Source organism: Chelonia mydas, chromosome 17 (genome assembly GCF_015237465.2).
Source record: "Chelonia mydas isolate rCheMyd1 chromosome 17, rCheMyd1.pri.v2, whole genome shotgun sequence".
Classification (NCBI taxonomy): Eukaryota; Metazoa; Chordata; order Testudines; family Cheloniidae; genus Chelonia; species Chelonia mydas.
The window spans coordinates 15,726,112-15,748,847 of record NC_051257.2 but is presented as its reverse complement, the minus strand read 5'-3'; the positions used below and the strand labels follow the sequence as shown (position 1 = coordinate 15,748,847).

The window sequence follows — 22,736 nt, the reverse complement described above, 5'->3', positions numbered from 1 at the left end:
GCTGGCGTTAGAACCTCAGATGGTTGGTACAACAGAAAGCAGAGAGGCTGCCCCCCCTCCCCCCGCCTCTCTCTCTCTCTCACACACACACACACACACACACACACACACACACACAGAACAAAAGAGAACATTCTGTTGGAGAAAGTATAGGAGTTGAAGACAGGACAACTCTGTTCTATTCCTGTCTCTACCACAGAGTTGTTCTGACTTGCCCAAGCTCTCAATGACCCGCCTCAGTTTCCTCATATGTAAAAGGACATCAGTACTTCCTTACCTCTCAGAGGCGCAGTGAAACACATATTTGTAATGTACCATGAGATCCTCAAAGAGGTGGGGCAGGCAGAGAAGTGCACATGTTTATTATTGTATACAGCAGTAGTAACCAGAGACCTCAATCAGGGTCTCATGGCAGAGTTTCTGTACACACACATAGGTTTAAAAGCATTATTCTTTAAAAGACTGAAATAAAGCTTTCCAGCCACTTTAAGTTATTCCTACCAGAGGCTGCATAAATATCATCTTTGCAGTTTCCTTCACCGATGACTGTGTGAGTGTCCCTCATTCTGGGTCTTCATCATTCATTGCATTGCATGTTGCAGGTTGAGAGGTATTCTTTAGCCAGCAGGCAAACACACCTAAGTGATTTAGGAGTCTAAGTCCATTCTTCAAAAGTGACAGGCAGATGGGAGCCTAAGTCCCACTGGCTTTCAAGGAGTCTTAGGGTCAAGTGTCCAAGTGTCTTTTTGAAATGGGACCTGGTTGTTTTTGAAAATTTTGCCTTATGCCTCAGTTAGTTTGACATAAAATGAACATTAAAATGTTATCAATACCAGGTTTTCTTCCCACTAAAGATTTGACAAGTGCTTAAAGCGCATTTTAAAAACTTTATTTTGTACAAGGGTCATTTAAGTAGCACCATGAAATCCTTTCATTGTCCTTTTCCCTATGTTGGTCCTGCACAGAATATATAATCAAGAGTGTGTTTAAACACAATGAGAAAAAAAAAAAAAAAAAGTACTGATCCAGTGTATTTTGAGTCCAGGAACATTTGTAGCCCTCTTGGTGAATTTGCCAAATATTGCAATCTTAAAAGAGAAAGAAAACCTATTTGTCTCTATTGGATATTTTAAAAAAGAAAGTAGTGAAGAAATGCAATACTCAAATCATTATACTAGTAACACTGATGAGCCAGGTATGTAGGTAGGTGTCAAGAAAGCATCCCTCATACAGTTCTAGCAAAGCACAGCCTCCATCATCACACGCAGTAGAATCTAATCAGCCACACAGGTGAAAAAGGCTGTAGCCTAGATCAGCTAATAACTGTGAACATCTAGAAACCCACTTAGCATTTTAGTAGAGTTTAAAAAAAGAACATTACGGTGCTGTTTTAATCACTGGGAATGATTTAACTGGAAAGGAGATGAATAGTGATGTTGTGCCATGGAACATTGTCAAATGTGGATTAACAGCCAAGGACACTGTGGTTTAACACCTCAAATACTATAAACAATGAGGAAAAATCAAAGTTAAAGCATATGCTCAAATATGTACACACACACCACGCACAGTGTTCTGCATTTATTATGCCTTGCCTTTTGCACTATTTTTCCGAACCATGGCCTTATTTAATAGCCTTTTTCTAAAGGCCACTGATCACAATCACAATTTGAAGCCCATTCAAATATCCACTTTGCTTCATGGGACCATTAAAATCTAGTAATAAGTGATCCACCACTGATCATATAATTTGGGGACCTTTTCATATTTAAATTATTGTCTAATGGATGGATCTGACCTCCACCAAAATTAACAGGAGTCTTTCCAATGGGCACAGACTCAGGCCTTTAATGAACCAACATGAATTCCTAAATCGTAGGGCTGGAAGACTCGTGCGTCATTCATTCCAGGCCCCTTTCCAAGAATTGCACAAAGGGGACACAAGTAGAGTTTTATTGAGCAGTGACAGCTTCAGAACTACTGATTTGTAGGGTGACAACTATATTCAAATCCTTTCCTTAAAGACTCTTATCCTTTGTTTGGCACAAGGCTTTCCCTGCCACAGAATCACAGAAGTTCAGAACTGGAAGAGACCTCAACAGATCATCAAGACCAGTGTATCTCAACCTTTTCGATACCAGGCTTGCTGCCTTCCTAAACTGTCAGGGTGATCTCACGGACCGGCTGTGTGGGAAAACACCGATTTCTAGTGCAGTCCCCTGCACTCAAGGAAGGATTAAGTAATAACTAGACCATCCCTGACAGGTGTTTGTCTAACCTGTTCATAAAAACCCCCAATGACGGAGGTTCCACAACTTCCGGAGGTAATTTGTTGTAGTGCTTAACCACCCTGACAGTTAGGAAGTTTTTCTTAATGTCCAGCCTAAACTGCCCTTGCTGCAATTTAAGCCCAATGCTTCTTGTCCTATCCTCAGAGGTTATGGAGAAAAAAAAATTCACCTTCCTCCTTGTAACAACCTTTTATGTACCTGAAAACTGTTATGTCCCCTCTCAGTCTTCTCTTCTCCAGACTAAACAAACCCAGTTTTTTCAATCTTCCCTCATAGCTCACGTTTTCTAGACCTTTAATCATTTTTGTTGCTCTTCTCTGGACTTTCTCCAAATTTGTCCACATCTTTGCTGAAATCTGGTGCCCAGAACTAAACACAATAGTCCACTTGAGGCTTAATCAGTGCGGAGTAGAGTGGAAGAATTATCTCATCTCTTGTTTACAACACTCCTGCTGATACATCCCCGAATGTGATTTGCTTTTTTTTGCAACAGTGTTACATTGACAACGCCTATTTAGCTTGTGATTCACTATAAGGAGACTGAATGCTTATATAAGGAGTACAATAACCACCCAGAAACATGTGAACATGGAGTAGCTTGTTTTCAATAGGAAAACTAAGGAGAGCATTCTCTGTGAAGTGTGGTTTCATCACAGTAGGGTTTCAAGAAGTCTGCATTAACCAAAGGATAATTTTAGGTTTCAGAGTAGCAGCCGTGTTAGTCTGTATCCGCAAAAAGAACAGGAGTACTTGTGGCACCTTAGAGACGAACAAATTTATTAGGGCATAAGCTTTCATAGGCTACAGCCCACTTCATCAGATGCATAGAATGGAATACATAGTACGAAGATGTGTGTGTGTGTGTGTGTGTATGTATGTATATATTCATATATATATATATACATACACACACACACACGCAGAGAAGGTGGAAGTTGCCATACAAACTGTAAGAGGCTAATTAATTAAGATGAGCTATTGTGAGCTGGAGAAAACTTTTGTAGTGATAATCAAGACGGCCCATTTAGACAGTTGACAAGAAGGTGTGAGGATACTCAACTTCGGGAAATAGATTCAATAGGTGTAATGACCCAGCCACTCCCAGTCTCTATCCAAACCAAGTTAACGGTATCTAGGATAATTATCACTGATGGGCGTACCGCCACAGAGCCAATCTAAAATAGAATAGGATGTAGTGCAGACGTAATATTTGCTGCCAAATTTCATCAAATACATAAATAAAACTTCCAAGGAAGGGTTAACTAGTTAGTTTGGCTAATGTTGTAGTCAACTGCAGGAAGACAAACACAAGTATAGAACCTTTCCAAGTGGTAAATAATCAATCTGCACAATACGAGTGAGATGGAGATAACACTTACCCTCATTTCACAGGTACCGAAACAGACCAGAAACAGATTCTCTGCACCAGAGCTCTGACCCAAAGCTCCTTTATACTAGTCCAATGCATGAGAAGCTAGGGCCTGAGCTGGGCTCTAGTTTAAGATAGCAGCCTTGAAAATGCTCTGCAGCATAGGCTAGTTTTTACAAGCTTAGGAACTAGGGTCATGCAAAATTATCATAAGGAAACTCAAAGGCCCAAGAAACTAGGAAGAAGGCAGCTTCCCCTCCCCATTCTTATAACTCCAGCCTTTCTTTGAGCTTCCATCTCCAACGTCAATGGAGAAGTTGTGTAATCTCAGCTGGAAAATATTTTTCCATTTGTTAATGGAGATTAACTGCCATACTTAATGATACTGGATGGAAAGTAATACCAAGTGAAACAAACTGCGAGGATATCATCCAGTGATATCAAGAACATCTCAACATGCCTGCGTGATAACACAGAACCACACACAGCTCAAAGTTACATTGAAGTTTACTTCTACTTTTTTGAATAGCATTTTGTATTGAAGAGGTCTGACTCCAGACCTGGAGCTGGTACAATAGCACTAGATCCCAAGGCATCACGATTCCACTACGGGATTCACTGTCAAAGACCTGAGTGAGACTCCCAAGTGGTTCTGAGACATTTATGCTGATTGACTTGTCTAAGCTTGTACCTCGTCACTCTGTGTTTTCCAGAAAAACAATCAAGTCAGGTGCCAGGTCAACCCACATTCTCTCTAAGCTCCTCGGCAGTCAATTGATACGACTCTGCTCAGTACTTACAGAGAGATTTGTTCATGGCAGTCATCAAGCCATCAGAATATTATGACATCTGCATGTCAGTCAGACACAAAGCGAAAAGAAAAAAATATTTCCTACATCATACAAAAAGGTGTAAGTATAGATTCAACGAAACTCAACAACACTTTGTGAATTACTACGCCTCTCTGATACATCCTTTGTTGTGGGAATCATGCGCTGTCTTTGCAGGTAGATGGTCATCAGGATTCTCATTGTTCTATCCCATTGCTAACTAGCATCTTCCTACACACAATGTAGTTAATCCCAACTCCACACTGCACTGCAGAAACCCAGAAGAATGTGTTCATTTTATTCACAGGGAAGCATTTTCAGCCTCTGCTGATACTGCTAACTTTTGCCCCCAAATTTAGGCCCTCCTAAAAATACCAGTACAAAATAAATTGATGTCTCAATGTATCTTTCTTTGGTCCATAGACAGCTAAATACGTATTTTTAAAGGCATTGCCTCTAACTCTCACCCACAGTACAACCATGTACAGCTTTAGTAGAGAACTAAATAAGTGTGCATAACTTCATACCATGCCTAGGGGAGCACACATGAGCGATCCAGAAACGCTGTTTAAGACATGGTCTGGCCTGTGAACGAGACCAGGGGATAGGAGTATATCTCTACCTTAAATATTCATATGGCCCCCTCCCCATAGAATCTGAGCACACCACAATCTTTAATATATTCATCCTCACAGTACCCCTGGGCTATCAGCCCCATTTTACAGATGGTGGACTAAGGCCCAGAGAGACTAAAGACCAGACTTCTAAAGGTGGTTAGTCATCTGAAAGTTCAGATAGCCACTTAGTGGGATTTTCCCAGGTGCCTTTGTGCCTAACTTCCATTGACTTCAATCAATTTTAGATGCCTAAATACCTTTAAAAAACCTGGCACTAGGGGAGTTGCCCAAGGTCACACAGAGGTCTGTGGCAGAGTAGGAAACTGAAGCTGGATCTCCCGAGTTCTAAGTTGATACCCTGACCTGTCCTTCCTCCACCTACAACTGGAAGGAATATTCAGGTGTTGCTGTGACCAGCGTATAACATTGCCAAGATCCTTTGCAACATGGTGCTATTTTGAAAAACCCTGGGGCAGAAAAGACAGTGACGTTGTCCCAGATACAGTTTTATAAAGCCAGTACATTCTTTATGACTTGTTACATTCGGAGACAGACAACCACACCTGAGTTTTAACTGGCTTACCCACCTCCCAACTTGTAAACATTCCTATTTTTAGTACTAATACCTGTGAATCCCCAGCCTGCCAGAACCAGCAAGAACCTCTAGGTTCAGAAATTCCACTGTGAGCAAGTAAATCAATTTTTTTTTTTTTTAAATCAACCCACCTATTTCAATACTTTATAAGGAAGACTTTAAAGCTACATTTTATGACAACTTAGCTGGCACTGTTTTGGAGACACAATTAAATCTCTAGCAGAGGTGCCCAAACTTTGCAACAATGAGAAAAACACCAACAATGCATTTGGAATCACATTTATTAAAAAAAAAAAAAACACAAATCTACACTTATATAAGCAGCTTTTTCCTATCTTGCTTGACACCTCAGTACAGATTGATTGTGGAGTTCACTGACAATGACAGCCTGCAATTGTTCAGTCCCACCTGACATCTCCCTGTAGTTATAGTGTATTATATTAGTCTGCATCTTAAATGAGGCTTTGCAGCCATGTTTAGCTTACTCAATTGGTCTATCATGATTGAAACACGCCAGCTTTCTGCCCATCAAAACAAGCAGGTCCTTAGAGATGCATCCAATAAAGTGAGCTGTAGCTCACGAAAGCTTATGCTCAAATAAATTTGTTAGTCTCTAAGGTGCCACAAGTACTCCTTTTCTTTTTAGAGATGTCTATAATACAGTAAGTGTAGTTCACCAAAGACACCCCCCAAAATGATTGCAAATAGTTTGACTACTGCATGAATCTAGACTTCATCATTTCTAGATTCTGCCAGCTTGAGCTAAACAGCACTTTTCACACCTCAACATTACAAGCACAAGCCTTCTAAGATGGACTGCTAAACTGTAAGCTTTCATTTAATCTTTAGTTACATATATTTAACAGATGAAAGTGAGGACGTGAATTCTGGCCTGTAAGACATTAATGGCTTTATTTAGATGGCAGAATAAAGCTTTATATCAAGCAGTACAAGATGTTTATTATACATCAAACTTCAAAAGTGAACTTAGAGTCCAGTTGCAATGGCCAGTACAGTAAGTTTTGTATAGAAGGTCTGGAACGAATGGGAAATTGGTAAGATCTCTTTCGCAACCGAACAATTTTTAGTGTCTTTATGCTATAATGAAACATGTTTGTTTGTTAATTGTTTTCTGTCTTAATAACTATATCTTCTAATTAGTTACACAAAAGCAAGCTGAGCTCCGGAAAAGAAAGATCTTTCTACTTAAAAATGACAACTGCTACTTACAAGCTTAGCTCTGCTGATTTTAAACTGAAATGAATAGAGTTATTTCCTCGCTAACATTCTTGTTGTGTAATTCTTCCTTTACCAGCATTCAATTATCAGCAGATCAGAGACGGAGTTTACTAATGTTGGCAATAAACAAAAGAACAAATCCGTACTGTGTTTCCTCTGAAAAAAGAAACGGCAATGCTTGTCCAAAGGTATTAAAACAGTAACACTGAGGCATGCGAGATTAGCAGGAAATGATGTATTAAATAAATAAATGTATTAGTATGCCCAGCAGATAATTCCACTGTAAAAAATAGAATGGTTTATATTTTCATAAAACAGAAATGGGGTATTGTCAAATAGGTCTAGGCCTTAAAAACTGGACCTAATCTAAACTATCTATACATTGAGGGAATAGCCTATTGATTCTAAAAACTGTGTCAATAAACAACTTGACAACATTGTCACTAAGAAGTCGTCATAAAAACACAACAGTCACAGTTCATGTAAGACAGACATGGGTGGGTGAGATAATATCTTTTATTGGACCAACTTCTGTTGGTGAGAGAGACACGCTTTCAAGCTTACACCCAGCTCTTCTTCCAGTCTGGGAAAGTACGGCCATGTCTATATTACCGCCTATGTCGGCAAAACTTATGTCATTCAAGAGTGTGAATATTCCACCACCCGTGAGCAACGTAAGTTACACCGATATAGGCAGTCATGTGCACAGTGTTATGTCAGCAGGCGAGCTTCTCTCGCAGACATAGCTTATGCCGCTTGCTGGGGTGATTTTATTATGCTGACGGGAGCGAGCTCCCTCCCATCATTATCGAGTGTCTGCACCAGATGCGTTGCAGTGGCATAACTGTATCAGCACAGCTGTTCTGCTTCAGCACTGTACATGTAGACACGGCTTAACCCAGAACGTCACTGCTAAATACGAGGTGGAACAGACTGTTTAGCATAAATAGTTAACATACATTCCAAGGGACAATTCAAGGTGAAGTGGCCTGTTAACATCCCTCCAGTCATAGGAAGGAAAGGAAAGGGGAGGGAGCAGCTGGAAGAAGGGGTTGTTAGGGGGTTACAGATTGTTGTAATAAGTCATAAATCCAGTGTCTCTATTCAGTCCATGATACGTTATACAATATTGTTGTTCTGTTGCTAAAGATTCAGACATCCAACCAGCAGAGGGAGCAGCTAGAAATCAGAAAAGGTCACATTTTTCATTTCCAAACTCATCATCGTCCATCTGAACACTTCCAAGTGTTCAACAAACATTAAGCCTAAAAACATTTGAATGAGGTAGGCAGGGTTCACGCATCATTGGGCATTTAACTTACCCTACTAATCTTGCATCTCACACACCAAGGAAATGCAGTGATGCAAAGCAGCAGCTGTGGCAACGTGAACCGTTTAGGATAGAAAGTGTGGAAAAATACCAGATTCATTTGAAACGACAGTGGGAATTTAGATGGTCAGAAGGTAATTGTCCAAATTCAAATCTAGAGAGAAGCCTGGGTTTAACAGCCCTAGTCAATGACAAAGATTGGTCAGAACCTCAGTTTTACTTGATGCCTGGAAGACAGCATCTCCCTCCAGCAACACAATGCTTCATGGCACAAAGCTGGGGATTTGAATGTTTCAATTGAATTCCATCCAGGTTCTAGCTAAGTGTTCCTCCCAACTTCTTAGGCCATATCTACACTACCACTTACATTGGCAAAACTTATGTCATTCGGGGGTGTGAAAAAACTCCTCCCGCAAGCACCGGCATAAATGTCACTGTACACAGAGCTTCTCCTGCCACTCGGTGGTGGTTTAATTATGTTGATGGGAGAACTCTCTCCTGTCAGCACAGAGTGGCTACACACAAAATCTTACAGCAGTTCAGCTGCGCCGCTGAAACCTCTCTAGTATAGACATGACCTTCTTACATGGCTTAACTTGCAAGGTCTGACAGGATTCATAGGTCAAGGCTTCAGGCAATGGTAACAAGCAAACAATGACACGCTGGCAATATGTCAGAAGAATAGAGGAAGGGAGGTGGATGAGAAACAATGTTTGTAGATAAATTATTAAAAGAAGACCAGATCAGCCGGGAGGAAACCTGTTATCTCCAAGGTCCTAAGATTATAAACACTGGATAATCTCCTCTAAGAGCCCTCAATGGAATTTACCCTTCATAAGCATAAATGGCTGCTATTCCTAGTTACAGAGCCATGTTCTCCAGCTGGCCAAGTGAAATTCATTCTCTGCTCCTGCTCACCCCAAACTTGCCTGCAGTGTAGTGGGTGCAGAGTCTCTCCAGTTAAGTTCAATACTGTACACAGCCAGTGCTCTTGGCAGCAATCAGAGCATGTAGATGCACATGGCAGAGGGCTTTGGGGAAATCGCTGAACTAGGGAGGACCGGGAGGAGAAAAGAAGCCATTTCTCCATGAGCCTTTAATGCCTAATCTAGCCACCAACCCCATGCCTCAACAATGTGTGGTCATAGTAGATAGTGTAGGAGATAGATTAGACTGATAATTCACAGTCCTTACATTTTTGATGTCACACACAGGTTTACAATACAATGAAGGCACATAGGTCCTTGAAAAAATCTCCTCCATACCAATATTCACTGGGGAGGCTGGGCGGAGGGAGAACCCAAACAAGCCCAACCCCCTCCCAATGTTTTGGGATTAAATGTACTCTCTTATCTGTAGAAGCCTTTTGGTGACCCCCTAGAACATGGGTTCTCAAACTGGGAGTTGGGACCCCTCAGGGGGTCACGAGGTTATGACATAGAATCATAGAATATCAGGGTTGGCAGGGACCTCAGGAGGTCATCTAGTCCAACCCCCTGCTCAAAGAAGGACCGATCCCCAATTAAATCATCCCAGCCAGGGCTTTGTCAAGCCTGACCTTAAAAACTTCTAAGGAAGGAGATTCTACCACCTTCCTAGGTAACACATTCCAGTGTTTCACCACCCTCTTGGTGAAAAATTTTTTCCTAATATCCAACCTAAACCTCCCCCACTGCAACTTGAGACCATTACTCCTTGTCCTGTCCTCTTCTACCACTGAGAATAGTCTAGAACCATCCTCTCTGGAACCACCTCTCAGGTAGTTGAAAGTAGCTATCAAATCCCCCCTCATTCTTCTCTTCTGCAGACTAAACAATCCCAGTTCCCTCAGCCTCTCCTCATAAGTCATGTGTTCCAGACCCCTAATCATTTTTGTTGCCCTTTGCTGGACTCTCTCCAATTTCTCCACATCCTTCTTGTAGTGTGGGGCCCAAAACTGGACACAGTACTCCAGATGAGGCCTCACCAATGTCGAATAGAGGGGAACGATCACGTCCCTCGATCTGCTCGCTATGCCCCTACTTATACATCCCAAAATGCCACTGGCCTTCTTGGCAACAAGGGCACACTGCTGACTCGTATCCAGCTTCTCGTCCACTGTAACCCCTAGGTCCTTTTCCGCAGAACTGCTGCCTAGCCATTCGGTCCCTAGTCTGTAGCTGTGCATTGGGTTCTTCCGTCCTAAGTGCAGGACCCTGCACTTATCCTTATTGAACCTCATCAGATTTCTTTTGGCCCAATCCTCCAATTTGTCTAGGTCCCTCTGTATCCTATCCCTGCCCTCCAGCGTATCTACCACTCCTCCCAGTTTAGTATCATCCGCAAATTTGCTGAGGGTGCAATCCACACCATCCTCCAGATCATTTATGAAGATATTGAACAAAACCGGCCCCAGGACCGACCCCTGGGGCACTCCACTTGACACCGGCTGCCAACTAGACATGGAGCCATTGATCACTACCCACTGAGCCCGACAATCTAGCCAACTTTCTACCCACCTTATAGTGCATTCATCCAGCCCATACTTCTTTAACTTGCTGACAAGAATACTGTGGGAGACCGTGTCAAAAGCTTTGCTAAAGTCAAGAAACAATACATCCACTGCTTTCCCTTCATCCACAGAACCAGTAATCTCATCATAGAAGGCGATTAGATTAGTCAGGCATGACCTTCCCTTGGTGAATCCATGCTGACTGTTCCTGATCACTTTCCTCTCATGCAAGTGCTTCAGGATTGATTCTTTGAGGACTTGCTCCATGATTTTTCCAGGGACTGAGATGAGGCTGACTGGCCTGTAGTTCCCAGGATCCTCCTTCTTCCCTTGTTTAAAGATTGGCACTACATTAGCCTTTTTCCAGTCATCTGGGACTTCCCCCGTTTGCCACGAGTTTTCAAAGATAATGGCCAGTGGCTCTGCAATCACAGCCGCCAATTCCTTTAGCACTCTTGGATGCAACTCGTCCGGCCCCATGGACTTGTGCACGTCCAGCTTTTCTAAATAGTCCCTAACCACCTCTTTCTCCACTGAGGGCTGGCCATCTACTCCCCATGCTGTGACGCCCAGCGCAGCAGTCTGGGAGCTGACCTTGTTCGTGAAGACAGAGGCAAAAAAAGCATCGAGTACATTAGCTTTTTCCACATCCTCTGTCACTAGGTTGCCTCCCTCATTCAGTAAGGGGCCCACACTTTCCTTGGCTTTCTTCTTGTTGCCAACATACCTGAAGAAACCCTTCTTGTTACTCTTGACATCTCTTGCTAGCTGCAGCTCCAGGTGCGATTTGGCCCTCCTGATTTCATTCCTACATGCCCGAGCAATATTTTTATACTCATCCCTGGTCATATGTCCAACCTTCCACTTCTTGTAAGCTTCTTTTTTATGTTTAAGATCCGCTAGGATTTCACCGTTAAGCCAAGCTGGTCGCCTGCCATATTTACTATTCTTTCGACTCATCGGGATGGTTTGTCCCTGTAACCTCAACAGGGATTCCTTGAAATACAGCCAGCTCTCCTGGACTCCTTTCCCCTTCATGTTAGTCCCCCAGGGGATCCTACCCATCTGTTCCCTGAGGGAGTCGAAGTCTGCTTTCCTGAAATCCAAGGTCCGTATCCTGCTGCTTACCTTTCTTCCCTGCGTCAGGATCCATGGGGGCGAAGGGGGTGTCGCAAGCTGTCAGACTCCACCACAAACCATGTTTTTCCTCCAGCATTTATAACGGTGTTAAATGTATTTAAAAAGTGTTTTTAATTTATGGGGGGGAGGTGGCACTTACAGGCTTGGCACGTGAAAGGGGTCACCAATACAAAAGTTTGAAAACCACTGCTCTAGAACCTACAGAATTATAGAACTGGAAATAAGAGTCATTGAGTAGCAGTAAGAACTTGCCTTTGGATTGAAGATCTCTGATCATTTGACAAAAGTTGGACACTATCTCGCAACATGGAATCCCACATAAGAGGGTGACTTTCCCAGGGTTACAAAATGGCAGATTTGGAAATGGACCACAGATCTCCTGAATACCTGTTCCTAACATCTAGAACATGCTGTAGTGTTCCCCCAAATGACGTAACTGGATACATTTTAAGATACTCTTCACACTACCACATCACAAGGTCTGAAACTTAGAGTGTTAAACCATCTTCCATTAAATTATCTCCAGCCAAGACATTTATGAGAAAACAAGTGATAGTGCAAAGAAAAGACATTTATATTCAAAAGCACCAATAAATTGTTCATTTGCAGGCCTATTAAGATTGGCTCAAAGAATAAACTCACATCTCTTCTAAAAAGCTCCCTCTATTTAGTTTCCCCAATGAGAAACCAATTTAGACACATATGTAGTTTGTTGTACTTGTCTCCTTGTTACATTTTGAGTAGCCAAAGTTTAAAAACAAAAAACCCAAAATAAATAAATAAATCTTTTGGTTTGTAAACATACCCTCCACCCCAAATCAATACCTTTCAGCTTCACCCTGATTATAAAGTAATGTTATTCTAGCCCCAAATTGGACCCACACACTGGTTTCTTTCCGCTCTTTACTACTAAACCTTGGTAGCAGAAAATCAGGCAACTGATCGGTTTAGAAATCTTTACAGAGACTCAATAAATTAATCCCATCAATATTACCTACCTCATCTCAAACTCATTTTTCTTCTGGTTGCTCTTGGTTTTGCATTTGGGAGCTGTCACATGGTCTTGCATGGCCAGTATCTCAGATGAGGGGTTTGGCAAGGTTAAAGATCATCTGATGCTTACTTCACCCCTCTTGAAAAACCAGCACCCATGAATTATCTTTTTAATTAGCTGTTTGAGAACTCAGAAGGGACATGGTACATGTTGACCTACTGACCCCTGAAAGTTGATAGTCTGAAGCACTGTTCAGAAGCCACAAATATCAAGAGCAATAAAAGATAAAAGACACACATATGTACACTACACACACATACATATATAAACTCTTAAGACATTATAAAATTGGATTGGATCATGAATGATAAGAAGGGAGGGACTTATCAACAGACTAATTATCATGATTCCAGGATGAATCTTTTCTCAAAAGGTTTGGGAGACACCCACCACCACCGCCCTCACCTCCAGATGTCTCACACGACTCAAACTCAACTCTGTGACTGTATTATTACACTCATTCAAAAGACAAGATACCTCTGTCTTCCTTCTCTCTGTTACCTTCCTTGCTAGTGCTTAGAGTGTGTATTTAGATTCTAACTCCTGGACAGGAAAGGAGGATGTAATTAGCACATTTGAAGCAGGAGGTAAGCAAAGGTGACAAACGGGGCAATGTATCAACCAGTGAATAGGTATTATTAAACTGAAAACCCTCCTATAGATCACTCGTGGTGCATCACCTCATTGTAAGAAGCAGTTTAATTTTTACCACCGCAGCAGGAACGGGAGATGAGGTTGGGGGGTATCTGGTGCTGGTGGAATGGAAGCTGTTCTTTATACAGCACCACACAGCTAAATGTGCACGGTGCTTTGCAGACATTAACGTTTACCAACAAAAAAATTAATTCTTCCAAGCCTAGACATGATGCAAAAAATAGAGCAGCAAACAATGGGGGAACAACAAAGGTAACAGCAGGAAAATTATGTTGATTTCAGTTTTGGTATGTGCAGACCTCAACTGTCCCATTAAAAATATATGATCCAGATCTTCATCTGGTATGAATCCCTGTAAGTCTACCAACTTCACTGGAGTGTCACTGATTTACACCAGTTAAGAATGTGTCTCATATTTCAATGCAGCTCCATTGAAGACAGTAGGCCTAAAGAGATTAACATCAGATGAGGACCTGGCTCATAGATATATTTTCACAGCGTATTTTATCTGAGAGCTCTGTTATTTACCCTTTGCCCATCTGCCATTTCAAAATTAACATTTGCTAATTTTAAAACACAACTTGTAATTTTTTTAAGGCCTGCCTCAGTTCATCCCACGTTTGGCCTGGGTCTCACCCTTTCATTTTATTAACTACCTTCTTACTCATGGCCATAAGATTACTTCCACGGTTACTTCTTTTTAAAAATAAATGTGTTTATTGTAATGCGAGCTCAAGTAAAAGAATAATGAATGCAGGCCTGAGAGCCAGGGTGGGCTACAAGTGGCTAAATGGAGGGATCTTTTTAGGAGAGATGTGACCTACTCTCTCCCTCTTCCCCCCCGCCAAAAAAATTATGCTATTCATAAATTGTTCCAACCATTCTCCTGAAACAATGGAAGGATTTCACAGGGTGAGAGGTATGCTTCATCACAGAATTCACCACACGTTCACTCATCTTCCCCTAGAATGAGAATCTAACTGTGAGAGTGAGTCTGAAGAGCTCTGAACTACTGATCTCAGGATACTGATCATTTCACTACTAGGTCCCTGGCTCAAATCCATCTCAGAGTAATGTGTACCAAAAGTCATCACCGCTTAACGACAGTATGGCAACACAGGGGAAGACTCACGCTGAGGTCTCACTGGACACCTACACAGATAGCAAAGGCTACCATTGCAACTGGCACCTTTAATATCTCTGCACAAAGGTTTAATGGTTGTGGAGGTTCAATTCCCTACTCATCCTCCGGATTGGTCACTCCAAACTGAGGTTCACGTAACACTAGTGGGAACTCTGTCCTGTGAGTAAGTAGAGAGCTTTGGGCTCATGATCATCAAGCCACCGTCATGTTCACTTTAAACAAGAACAGAACGGGGGAGGGGGAGGAAATGTGTTAATAAATCAACCCAGTTATCTGCTCCCACTTTCATCCCTGATTTCATTGTGCGGGCTACCTCCATCAGAACAGAAGCTCCTTCGGGCAAGGACCTTGGTTTCCTAAGCACCTGTGAAGCATGGTAACACTATATTCAGAAAACACTACTTAAGGAGTGCGTCACCGGAAGAATGACACTACACTGGTGCCACCTTCTATCCCTAAATCCCTACCAAGAGAAACATATTCATATATATATTAAAAAAAAAAAAAAAGAGGGACTGAATAAAATATTTTAAAAAACAAAGCATAAAATCCTCCCCAAGCAGAGTTTTGACCCTGAAAAGGGAGAAGTGCCAGAGACTCCATGAGGATTCTTAGGGAATTTGCTATTGCTTCTAATTCTACATGGAAGGCACTCCGAAACCACAGTGATGGGTGGCAGTGTGAAACCTGAAGGTAGATAAAGTACTACCCAAAATGCAAGATAAAGTACTGCACACAAACGCAAGAGATAACATATTGCAACCCTAACTCTATTCATGGTTGCCCAATTTTATGGACAAGAAATGTAACTTTAAGCTGGAAGACAACTGGACAATTCTTGAACTTGAAAAATAATCTGTTTGTTAGGAGCCACAGATTTAAAGATTCAAAACGTGGACTTTAACATAACATAAAAGATTAATAATAATATTAATACCTCACCCACCTTGTCTCTCTAATATCTGGGACTAACAGGGTTACAACACTGCATACAACAATGGAAGACTTTAATGCTGACATGAAGCATCAGAAAACAAAGTGACTTGATTAGCAATTAAATGGAACAAAGGTTAGCAGTCACTTTTAATTAGTAATGAAACTGTACATTAAAAAAGACATTTAAGATTTAAGCCTTTAATACCCTGTTGAGTATTCAGAGGCTGCAGTAAACAAGGTGCTCATATACATTACACTGCAAACAATGCCAGCGTTGAGCCAACTGGAATGAGCCACAAATCAGAGTGAAATTTCAATGCAAGAAGTTTAACTGTAAGAGATAAGGGACTGCAATCAAATTACACCACAAACAGGTCCATTCATCCGTAAGCATTATTGAAGAGAGCAGATTGAATTACAGAATGGAATGAAACCATTTAGAAAAATAATGCTAACATTCTTTCTCCTCTTGCCTGCAAAAGTCCCCTGTCTTTAAACATAAATGCTATTTGGGATGATTCAGTGAAGAAAAGTGAAACACAAATTATCAGGCTCAGAAAACCAAAAAAGAGTTTGGATTATTTACCTCCCACTCTATCCACGTAAACCAACAAAAGTCAACAACCTGACTAGATTTTTATATAGCTATAGTATGTATTTGCAATTCAAATTGTTTTTCCTTTGAGGCGCCGTGGCAGAATACACATGTATTTTTACAGACTGGCCAAAATAATAATAAAAAAATATTCTCACACACTGCCTGCCACTGCACTCTTTTCCCCTTCCGATACCTCTCACAAACCACAACGCTTAATAAATAAATAAATAAAATATAAAACAGTAATATTGCAATAATGCATGCACTTCAATCCCTCCTTACTCCAGAGTACTCGGCATTTAAAAAACACCCTTAAAAGAGCAAATCGTGTAAGGGGTGTTTGTTTTAAATAAGTGCTGGGGGTTGGGGGAACCACACCACTCCTCCTCCTGCTGCTTCTGCTCTCGTCTTTGTTGTCCAGACCGATCGCCTTTTTATGTATTCACTTTTCTTTAAATTAAAAAACAAACTTTCCATGGCTTCCCCCCACCCCCCTGCACATTCCCCACACCTGTTTTCATTCATCCATTCATTTACAAGGAGCAGCTCCCCGGCGACATATGCATGTTAAAAGCACAGAACAGCAAAACAAGGGGACACAGATGGAGGTTTTCTTAAAACAAAAATATTTTAAAAAAACCAGCAAACAACAAACAAAAGAAATAAAAACCACCCTCCCTCCCCCAACGTTTGGAGACAACGAAGAAATATATGCCAAGGAACGAAGTTGGTTCCTCCCCCCCCCCCATCGCTATCCTAGCTCCTGCAATGGAATTAGCCAAGGAAATCGGATCTCACTTGCGGCCTCTTTTTGTCTTTCACGTTGCTCCCCTAATTTATGTGGCTGGCACTTACCTGGTCTTGGAGGAAAGGAAAGCAAGTTTGATTAATCCATAGGTAAACAACTGGATGCTCTCCTTGGCTATGCTGGCTACTTTGAGCCGGTGCTCTAAAATGTGGAGCTCCATCTTTTCCTTTTTCTCATTTGTAGTTCATCTGTGCCTGGGTCCAGGTTTTTATTATTATTATTAATATTTTTTTTAAATGGGAGGTTTTTTTATGATTAATTTTCTTCTCCCCCTTTAAGACTCCAGGAAAGGGGAGGGAGCGGGGGGGTGGGGTGGGGGAGGGAAACCGAGGTGAAAGTTAGAGAGAGGTTTAAAGCAAGAGAAGACGGGGCGAGGGGGAAGCTAAGCAAAGGACCAGAGGCAAAAGGAGTTAAAGGAGCTCAGAGGCAGCAGAAGCTCCAGAGTGCAGAAAGCAGCTGGTGTTACAGTGTAACAAACAACTTGCCACTCAAACGGACCTGCACTGGGCATGCGCTCTCCGGTTGGTGCAGGCTGGGAGTTGTAGTCCATTGGGGGAGGGACCCTGTAGCCTCGGGCTCCCATGGGTTTGATACAGACAGGGAGCAAAGGGGTCTCAGGCGTGTTTTCAGACCTCCCAGCTGAGTTATGGGAGAGAGGTGGGTTTGAGTTTTATTCTGCGGCAGTTTTGGAAGCATCTTCCCCTGGATTTTGTTGTAGTTTTCAGCCGGCTGACAATGCATGCGCATGCATATATACTCTAGACCGGGGGTTAGCAACCTTTCAGAAGTGAAAAGAAAAGGAGGACTTGTGGCACCTTAGAGACTAACCAATTTATTTGAGCATAAGCTTTCGTGAGCTACAGCTCACTTCATCGGATGCTCACGAAAGCTTATGCTCAAATAAATTGGTTAGTCTCTAAGGTGCCACAAGTACTCCTTTTCTTTTTGCGAATACAGACTAACACGGCTGCTACTCTGAAACCTTTCAGAAGTGGTGTGCCAAGTCTTCATTTATTCACTCTAATTTAAGAATTCGCGTGACAGTAATACATTTTAACGTTTTTAGAAGGTCTCTTTCTATACATCTATAATATATAACTAAACTATTGTATGTAAAGCAAATAAGGTTTTTTAAATGTTTAAGAAGCTTCATTTAAAATTAAATTAAAATGCAGAGCCCCCCGGACCAGTGGCCAGGACCCAGGCAGTGTGAGTGCTACTGAAAATCAGCTCGCGTGCTGCCTTTTGTGCCATAGGTTGCCTACCCCTGCTCTAGGGTGACCAGCTGTCCTGATTTTATAGGGACAGTCCCGATATTTGGAGCTTTATCTTATATAGGTGCCTATTACCCACCATCCCCCGTCCCGATTTTTCACACTTGCTGTCCAGTCACCCTAATACACTCACTCCCTCTCTCTCACCACATATACACAGACAATTCTTGTAAAAATTGCTTCTACACTAATGGTCCCGATCCAACAACAAAAATTACACAAGTGGTCCTACGGACTGCAATGGGGCAAGTCCCTTATGTAAAGTTAAGCCTGTATGTAAAGCAGTGGTTCTCAATCTGCGGCCCAAACAGCACACAGCTGCGGCCCATGTGATAGCCTCAGGGACATACAGGTAGTCTGTATATTGTGTGGATGCAGGCCACGTAACTCACAGAGAGCTGCATATGCGGCCCACAATGGTAAACAGGTTGAGAACCACTGATGTAAAGTAAGACAGGGCCTGAAAGATGGCTAGAAGATGCCACTAACCAGAAAAGCCAGACGTGAGAAGAATTTGGAGGCTTTAAATAAGAAGTTATGATGACATTTCAAATCCTATCAGCTTATTCTCACAATCACGTTTAATGTGTGTCACTTGCCTGCTCCTACACAGAGCCAAAAATATGTGATTTACGTACAAATACTAAGGATGCAGCAAGTGCTATGGATGCAGCAATTAATTTACACACTGGATTTCAAACCATTCAATCAATCATATAAACCACTATGAGAGTGGCCCCTTTCATGTGTTACAGCCCATACGTGTAACATATAAAAAACATGGGATCGTCCCCTGAGCCAGATCCCACAGACTGTCCCATTAAAATCAATGGGACTACTCAGGTAAGTCAGTCCTCAGCACAAGGAGGGAAGGAGTTGAAGGACTGGACCCTTGAAACAGAGACTGCGTTTCAACATGCACCACTTCACAAGCCATACTGCACTGAGGGCATTGGGATTGCATTTCAGTGCACTCCCTGGACTTCAGTGGTACTCCAGGCAGGCACAGGAGTCTGCCCACACAGAGCCCATGGTGGGTCTGCCCTGCGCTGTTCTCAGCATGGGATCTGGTCCTCAAAGACTGATCTGAAGCTCTTTGAATGGAACGGCTCCTATTTACTTCCATGGGCTTTGGATCAGGCCCTGATCCTGCAACAAACACCACCCCCACCTAGTTCTTATATAGTCCTTTTCAGCAGTAGATCACAAACTACTTGAGAAAGGAGATAATAAATCATTACCCCATTTTACAAATAGAGAAACTGAGGTACAGAGAGATGAAGCGACTTGCCCAAGGTCATCCAGCAGGCCTATAGCAATGTAAGCCGTCTCTCCCAAGTCCCATTCTGGTGCTCTATTCACTAGGCAACACTGCCTCCAAACATGGATACAGGAAGTCTGCCTGTGCAGAAATCCTAGGAAGACTGGAATGAATTAAGCATTGAAGGCCTGATTGTGCTCCCGTGGCAAAACTCCTATTGAGATCAATTGTGCAGGATAAGGCGCTAAATCCCAGATCAATCAAATCAAGTCCCCCCTTTAGATCTCTCTGGAGCAGAATTTCACTTCTTTCCACTGTGCAGCATGCTGTGTGTCATGGGACCGCCGAATTCCACCCTAGAGCGGCAGCCATATTTTAGTGGGGCTTTCTTTTAATTTTGTCACACACAGAAAGGCTTAAGACACAGAAACTTCCATCCCCAAGCACTGTGCAGACCAATGTCCAAACCTATAGACAAGCATCATTCCATCAATTGCTGAAATGCAGCTAACCCCAAACAAAACAAAAATGGACATTTCAGAACAGGAAATGAATATTAACAACAATGCCTAGCTCTGATATAGTGGTTTTCATCAGTATATTTCAAAGCACTTTAAAAGTAGGGCTACAGCATTATCCCCATTTTACAAATGAGGAAACTGAGGCACAACTATTCCAACTAAACCTGCAAAAAAGGAATTCTCCTGAAGCAGGATGCAATTACCCAAAGTGAAATTTCCCCAGGTTTAACACTATGTTCTTTAAAAATGAAATATTTTTGATCCCATGAGCTACCCCTACTCCAGAGTACTGTAGGATATTATTATTATTTTATGTAGAGACTTTAATCCTTTGAAGTTCCTTTGATGTCATAAACCCACCAAAGTTACCCCTACTTAGTAAGCAGAGATGCAGTTATCTGGTACCGTTTAAGGATAGATTTCAGTATACAGTATCTAAATCATAGCCAATACATCCTGTTTTCAGGAAATAAGTCAAGCATTATTTAGAATGAAAGCCTTTCACATGATTTGTCTGATAGAATATTGCTGCAAACCTCTGTCCACCTCCTTCTCATTCTGCAGAACAGTGTTGTTTTGATCTTACCAACAGTTCTTGACCTCTAACCGGGAGGCTTATCAGCTTCGGAGATCTAAAATTAGTATAAACAATATGAATCTTAATATGGACAATGCAATGACAATTTTACTATCTTGGATTAATATGCTCAAAGCAGGTTTAATCAGGTTTTGTAAAGGGCTTTGAGATCTACTGACAAACAGCTCTATATAAGTATTATTATTATTCATTCCTTTGTACTAGTGTGTACTTTTCCATGGTAAATGCATAGACCATGCACTGGTACAGGAGATACACACTGCATTTGAAGAAATACTTCACATTTCTATAGCACTATTATAAACCCTGTGTCTCTGTGTTTTTACGTGTCCCAATCTACAGAGGACACAAGCGAGTAACAGTCCCCTGGTACAGAGCCTGGCTTTTTAGCTTAGGCTATGGAGACACATGCTTTTAGCTCAGGAGGTCTCCCCAGGTGACTCCCTGATGTTCACCACGATGGAAGCCATCAATCTATTGTTGAAATGGTTTATAGCATTAACTAGTTTATTTTCAGATGAAAAGTACTTACTCATTATTGTGGAACACTTTATAAAAGTTAAACAAGCCCCTCAGCACCCAAGTAGGATTGTGCCTATTTTACAGATGGGTAAACTGAGGCTCAGAGTGGTAAACACCACATCCAAACAGATCTCATGGGCCGCTGCCCTAACCACTAGGCCATATGGCCTCGGTGAAGGTGTCTCTCAGACAAATGAATTGGGGACAGTTTATGAGCTGCAATGTTGTACTGCAATTACAATTAGCCTCTTTAAATAAATTAATTCTTTAAGAAAAACCTTTGAAAAAAACTCAAAAAATCTTCCCCAAATGATAGGTTCTGGGCTTACTTGTGAAAAAAAAAGCCATTTAATTGAAAAGAGCAGTTTATCAGGCTTATTTCCTTGTAGCAACAAGAGACCTTTCAAAACCTGATTGCTGCTAATATGCCAGTGTTTCAAAGTGTTTTATTCAACTATCCAACAAGATAATGAAGACCTTTAATTTACTGTTCAAGTACCAAATGGGTTGAACAGGTCAGGCATTTCTCGCCCCCAGGACAGCCGAGATGAGAGTTGAACTTCTCTGATGCAACATCGCTTGAGAAACATGCAACTGTTCTAAAGGAAGATTTAGGGAGGCAAAGCTGGCATGTGCATGGTACAGCATGTTCAGAGGCAGTTCACAACACTCGGTTAAGATCATGTTTTATCTGACCCAAAACAAGGGCAAGCCAGATAAGATGACTTCAATGAACCGTTAAGAACCCAGCTTGAACACAGGAGTTACATGGCTAAATTCTCTAGTCAGCTTTGGGAAATCTCAGCTCCAGTTCCTGACTTCTGTACTTTGAACTTCTATAAAGCCTTCAATCCAAAGAAGAGCTTGCAAAATTTTTCAGCTGAAACTTTTTTCCTGCAACAAATGCAGATAGAGTCAAGCTTGACAAAGCCCCGCCTGGGATGATTTAGTTGGGGATTGGTCCTGCTTTGAGCAGGGGGTTGGACTAGATGACCTCATGTGGTCCCTTCCAACCCTGATATTCTATGATTCTATATAGTGACCCAGAAACATTTTGCGAATTCTTGTCGATTGTGTCTAATTGTTTTGGTAAAAAAATTTAAAAATTTCTGAAAAACAAATGCATTTCATTTTGGGACTTTCCAGACATTTTGATTTTTCAGTTCCAAATGACTTTTTGTACCAAAATTTTCTTTAATTTTATTTTATAAATTAAACAAATGTTATAAAAGCTCAAAATCAAAATGAAACATTTAGTTCAACCTGAAACAATCTTTTTAACTTTTGATTCACCAAAAATTTCAAAGAAATTCATTTCCAATTTGATCCAAAACTTTTTTTCCCAATTTTTCAGAATAGCTAGCAAACTGCAAAATCCATTATTTGCACAGCTCTAATCAGATGGGATTCATATGGAGTGGTTTGGGATCACAGCATTTTACATTTGGTAGAAGACAGGAAGTA

The 22,736-nt window shown here is 41.5% G+C and overlaps 1 protein-coding gene across 1 annotated transcript in view; it reads right to left on the bottom strand.

The window, feature by feature from the left end:
* CASTOR2 (cytosolic arginine sensor for mTORC1 subunit 2) overlaps positions 1 to 17,610 on the bottom strand; it is a 208,568-nt gene extending 190,958 nt beyond the window's left edge. Inside the window, exon 1 of the mRNA XM_043530841.1 lies at positions 17,144 to 17,610. Coding sequence (XP_043386776.1) covers positions 17,144 to 17,256 — 113 coding nt within the window. The 5' untranslated portion in view covers positions 17,257 to 17,610. The remainder of the gene's footprint in view (positions 1 to 17,143) is intronic.
* Between the last annotated feature and the right edge of the window lie 5,126 nt (positions 17,611 to 22,736).